The sequence below is a fragment of the Daktulosphaira vitifoliae genome, unplaced genomic scaffold, assembly GCF_025091365.1.
Source record: "Daktulosphaira vitifoliae isolate Bord-2020 unplaced genomic scaffold, ASM2509136v1 Scaffold_1, whole genome shotgun sequence".
In the NCBI taxonomy this organism is placed as follows: Eukaryota; Metazoa; Arthropoda; class Insecta; order Hemiptera; family Phylloxeridae; genus Daktulosphaira; species Daktulosphaira vitifoliae.
This window is the reverse complement of record NW_026099572.1, coordinates 72,736,712-72,743,070: the sequence shown is the minus strand read 5'-3', so window position 1 is coordinate 72,743,070 and position 6,359 is coordinate 72,736,712. Positions and strand designations below refer to the sequence as shown.

At 21.2% G+C, this 6,359-nt stretch overlaps 1 protein-coding gene across 1 annotated transcript; it reads right to left on the bottom strand.

Moving 5' to 3' along the window:
- Nucleotides 1-3,163: 3,163 nt before the first annotated feature.
- LOC126895520 (ras-related protein Rab-35) lies at nucleotides 3,164-6,190 on the bottom strand. The gene is made up of 6 exons (XM_050667479.1): nucleotides 5,836-6,190; nucleotides 5,565-5,739; nucleotides 5,374-5,498; nucleotides 5,061-5,185; nucleotides 4,596-4,748; nucleotides 3,164-3,810 (listed from the first exon to the last, which is right to left on the bottom strand). The coding sequence occupies exons 1-5, from the start codon at nucleotides 5,885-5,887 to the stop codon at nucleotides 4,617-4,619; spliced, it is 609 nt and encodes a 202-aa protein (XP_050523436.1). The 5' UTR covers nucleotides 5,888-6,190; the 3' UTR covers nucleotides 3,164-3,810; nucleotides 4,596-4,616.
- Nucleotides 6,191-6,359: the final 169 nt, after the last annotated feature.

Below are 6,359 nucleotides of genomic sequence, written 5' to 3'. Positions count from 1 at the left end.
TGCTTAATTAAACAAGTTTCTATACAATTCTTAAATAATTACCAATTATTTTTCTGGTGAATAGTGCAACAGAAGAATTGGAATTGTTGGATAAAATAAGCTTTTTAATTACCAACCATATACAGTATTTAACATTTATAAGACGTTACTTAACGATTTTATCCACCCAATAAGTCTGCGGACAACTAAAAAAAAAAAAATTCTACGCTTATTTTTTTCCTTTTTTGACTAGAATAATTTTGAATAAAGTCCTATATATTGTATAAAGACGCCAGGGGTGATATTTGGGAGATGGAAACTTGATATTAGTGTTAGTCTAATTTTTATTCAAAACTAGGGCCGGTCAATCGGCATTTTACCTGACAGGTTGGTTAGGGCTTATAGATATGTTCTGAATGACTATACTCGAGCGATATCTACATAATTCAGTAAAATATTTTTTTTAAGTATTGTAAATATGTATTCAATACTTTGTAAATATTTTTTAATACTTTTAAAAATTTTATATTAAATGATAATTGACAAAAAAACCTGTTTCATTAAAAAATAATGTTAAATTTTGTTTTTTAATAATTACTAATATTAGGTCAAAATAATTAAGGTAATTCAATACGATGTTATATCTGTAATTGCAACTTTGAAGTTTAAAATAAGTTCGAGCTTCTTTCTATTTTAATAAAAAAAATTGTTTTGGAATAACGATATTGTTATCAAAATGGTATTGATATTGCCAAATTTCAAAATATGCCGATGTGTAAAATTATATCGTTGTCTTTCACTAATAATTTCTATTTTTAGAATTTTTTCCTCTAAATAATGTAGTTGAGGAGAATTTTAAAAGGCATCAGACTCACATGCCCTGAGTGGTAGATTTTGGGGTTAGCTTTGGAATAAATAGTCTTCAAGTTATCTTTGAAAATTTAAATTTAAGACCTGTTTCAACGGGTGTAATAACGTGTTGGTTATTTCTTTGGTATACAAAAATCACAAATGATTGTTAGGATTATTTTTTATCTTAGGAATAAAAATTGTTTTTAAAACTATTTTGTATACTGTTCTTAATATACAAAAATGTATTCGGATTAGTACTCTGAAAATTATTGAATACTGAAAATTATTCAAAATGCATTATTTGTAATACTTCAATTGAGATACATACATACATATCAAAGTCTGAATATTATTTTAAATAGAAATAATATTTTAGAAAAAGAACAGTATTTAGCTCTGTAAAATAAAAAAACCGTCAAAAATAATTTCACTGCACAATATAAAAGTTTAGTATATAATGACATATAATTATTCATATAATATTTTTTCAAACATTTACAAGTCTTAAGTGTAAACTTATGTGTTGTATAATGTTTTTAAAAACTAGTTTAAATGTTTTTTAGTCTTTGTTTTAATCTGAGGTAATAACGTTGATAAATTAATTTCAATGGATATTGATATGAGTAGAATATGATCTTGATATGAACTTCATAACAAGACGAAAATTCCTCTTGACAACATTATTGTGAGATTAAAAAATATCTTGTATTTATTTCTTCACCTTTAACCCTTTTTTTAATTATAAATATTTCGCAAATATTGTAAAGTTAATTTTTTTAAAGGTTAATTAATAGATAGATAGATTATGGTAAAACTTTCATATTATCATAATCAGTTTTAAGTTGCAATTGTATCAAGTGTATAAAATGCAACAATTCAAAGAAAATTTCAATAAAATTTTCTGTTATATTGTCTATTTGTATGAATTTTACTAAATAAAAGTTTTAATACAAATTTCACTTTGACTCTTATAAAAATAAAATATCAAACTCTTTAGTTAGCTTCAAAAAATAGAAAAACTTGACTTAGTAATCCAGATATATCTATAAAATATCATTGGTATTATAAAAATAGAACTTAATAATTTATTTTGTACATGTTTTAACTACCTAGTTTTAGGTAGTTAACCTACCTACCAATCTACATTTAGTACCATTGAAATATATTAGTATCTTAAACCATAACAAATAATTTCATCATTATGATTAATTTCAATGAAATAATTACTGTGTATCATCATAAATAATCATAAATTTATGATTTGTACGAAGACATAAAAATAAATACTTTTTATTATAAAGGCTTTATTATAAATAAAAAATATTTGGTATATAAATTTATTTTTAATGGTATTTTTGAGCGTGATACAAAAGATAATAAAATTATCAAAACGTGAGGATTACAATAAATTCAACATGGAAAATAATGAATATTACTAAATAATAATACAATATAATTTAATTTTAAAATAAAACTTAACAATATATTTAATACATTTACATAAAAGAGGATCATAAATTTAATACAAGAAAAATGTATGTATATAAGTATACAGTTTGTATCATATTTTTACATAAATTTAAAACGCAAAAATATAAAACAATTAAAATACACTCAGTATAATTTATGATAAAATTCATAATATATTATCATAATGGTTATATTAAATTATTTTTTAAAAGCATAGTTTTGTAACAGATATGATTAAAAATGAATTGTTTAGTAAATTTATATCATCAACTACAACACAATACATCACAGATTACTAAATAAGTCATAAATGCGATAACTTAACATTTAACAAAATATTGGAAGACAATACCATATATTTACAAATATTATTCGTTCGATGAATAAATAAGAAATGCATATATTTTATCTTCCTTCTAAAATAACAAAATTTGGCTATACAAGATACAATTGGATAAACTACTATTACTGAATAATTTAACATATGGTATAATATACTACACAAATATTTTATTCTACTTGTATCAATTTAATAATAATATTACCACTGCAAAAAAATTATAATTAGAGTGTTTGTGAAATAACTCAACAATATAAGAAAGGTTTACATAAGCAAGGAAAAGTATTATAAATAATAAAAAGTGTTGAAACATAAACCATAATTAGAAGGAAATGCATAAAAATAATATATTCATCTAATTTGAGACTTAATTTTAAAATTGATTAATGAAAAATACAAATTTTAATTATACAATCAACTTCCAAAATCAAGAACAACTATTTTTAATGTTTAAATTATGGCTAAAATATATTGTTAAAAACTTGATATCAATATTTTAAATAATTGGCAATAAATTAAGGCTCTTAATTATAGTTTATATAAATATTACTTTAATATTATAAATAATTGTAATAATAAGATGATTGATTAAAGAATATTTACACTGCCAAAAATAAATAAATGAAAATATTATTAATTAAGATGATTAACTATTGCTTACAAAAAAAAAGTGATGAAAATCAAATAATTATACTTAAAAAAAAATTTAATTTGATTTAATAAGATTACAATTACAAAAAAAGTAAAAAATCTAAAGCAGGCTGGCTAAATATAAAAGTCATTCTTTTACTAACTACTATTATATTCTTTTTATGTAAATTAAAATTTAAAAAAAAATTAATTAATACAATACCTAAATATGTTACTTAAATTAAATAAGTCAATAGAAATTAAAACTATATTCTTTTTCCTAAAATATTACCTGCAATCCAGAAAATTCTATTACGCCTAAAAGTATTATATGAGTATTGAAAGATTTAAAAACAGCTTTGAAAGAATTTCATAATTAAAGTAATAGATTGATATAAATAATTTTCTAAAAAAATTAACCATTCTTATCTTTATTAATCGAGTGATATTTGAAATTCAAAACTATATGATTACTTCACTTTTTTTCACATATTTATTGATTTATCAAATGTTTGAATTATACTATTTTCATTTTGTAACTACAAAATACAAAATACTATGAGTTGTAATGATTGTTCTTTTAAGTAACAAAATATTTTACTAATCAAATCACTTAAAAAAATTAGAAAAGCAGTTTCATTACATCATAACATAATATTATTTATTATATATGTATGTTAGATGATAATATAAAAGGCCAATATACAAAAATACTCTTCTAGTTATTATAAATATAATAATTAATACAACTTTTATATAGTGACCATTTATATGGTAGTAAAATTTAATTATACACACTATTTTTCTATAATATTCGGAATATTATGTATTCCATACACTATATTAATGATAACTATTGTTTTTGTGAGATTTTCTTTTTTATAAGAATACTATTTCAATTTATTTAATCAACAATCATATAAAATTACATAATATTTAAATTTGATAATACAAATTTATTTTGATTAATATATTATCATGTTAATAAATTTAGAAAGCACCAAATTAATTTAAAAAGGGATATTTATTTTTTAATAAAATAACAATTTTGTATTAATTATATTAAAATGTGTAATTTTGAACATCGAAACTAACAAAAATTTTTAAAACTTAAAATAAATTCTAAAATAGTTTGTTTCTTTATTTTATAAAAAAAAAAAAAAAAAAACACAAAATAAAAAGCTTGAGCTTGTGTATTCACATAATAAAATAATAAAGTGTATGTGGTAACAAAAAAAAAAAAAAAATTAATAGTATAATAATTATAATAAACATAAACAGTTTATAAAGTTGTAATTAAAATTAAAAATTTTGAATAACTTACATATGCAGGAAGTAACAATTTTTAACAACATTTTCTTTTTGCTCCTTTCGCATGACCTTTCCGTAGATTTACGACATCATTATGTTGATGTGCTTGTCTTTCCTTAGTTTCTTTTTTATTTCGTAAAACTTGCTTAGTAATTGACATGAACATCTAAAAATTTTTTTAAATTAAATGTCATGATACAATTAAAATCATTTTTAAAATTTGACTATATTTTACATATAAAAGAGCACTATTTCTCCTTATATTTTATTATTTTTATTATACACATAACAAAATGACTTAATTAATATACTATAAAATTGACTTTGTAATAAAAGTACAAAACACTTAATCAATGTGTTTTATTAATAAAAAAAAAAAAAAATTAATTATAAATATGATTACTTAAAAACTACTACTAAAATTGTTAACTGTATACTCAATTGAATTGGGTTTTTAAGTGGTCAATTAAATTGGTACCTGTTCAACATTTATATTATCTTTAGCACTAGTTTCATATAATTGGATGCCCATTTGATCAGCAAATCTCTGAGCATCTTCTGTTAAAACAACTTTTCGATCTGGTGCATCATTTTTATTTCCCACTAAAAAAAATATACAGTACTTACATCTTTTTTTAATCAGTAGATAAATTTTATATAATAATAGTGACTATAAACATAAAACATAATAAAGATTATACTTATTAATTTACAATAACAATTCAAATGTAATAATATTTTTATTATATTTGTTTTTTCACAGAAAATTTTACTTTAATTATCTTGGTTACCTAGTATCCTATTAACAACTTCACAGTTTTGGTCTATTTCATGTAACCATCGCTTAACATTTGCAAAGGAGTCTCCATTAGTTACATCATAAACAACTATTACACCATGAGTTCCTCTATAATATCTTTAAAATAATACATAAATAAAATAATTTTTAATTTCAACAATTGTATAGGTTTATTTATATTACGTAGACGTAATAGTTCTGAATCTTTCTTGGCCAGCTGTATCCCAAATCTGCAATTTAACTTTTTCTCCATCAACAATTACAGTTCTTATTTTAAAGTCGACGCCTATGGTTGTTATATAACTACCTGAGAATGTATTATCAGCAAACCTAACTAATAGTGAACTTTTACCAACACCTGAAAATTTAGTTAAGTAGTTTAGCTTTTCTAAACATATTTATAATGATACATATCAATTTTTTTAATTATTATGATTCATAATTTATATCTTACCGCTATCTCCAATTATAAGTAATTTAAACAGATGGTCATATTCTTTCGCCATAACTTTTTGGTTTGCGTAATCAAATGTAAAACGTTAACTAAATGATAATTAAAACCTAAGGAAAAAGCATCTGGTATCGCTGTGTTGCAATATACTCTTCAAAATAGTAAATTGGTTAATTCCAATTAATTATCAGTATGCTACTATAATAATTATATTTTAAGTTATTGTAACAAATTAAAATAAAACACTAGATTCAAAATCTGGAATACAATCAGTGGTCAAATAACATAAAAAAATTAATGAGAAATACAATACGAATTTAATTCTTCTACTGTAATCATAAATGAATCATCTCAGAAAAACGGAAAACAATTCTTTCTTTGATAATATCATTGACAAACACCTTGGTTCTAATTTATTCCATGTAACCATCGAATTATTTCTGTTATCACATTTCATTTCGGTTAAATTAGTTAGAATTGGTTAATTTTAATTCATATTATAAACATTATTTAAATTTATTTATTTA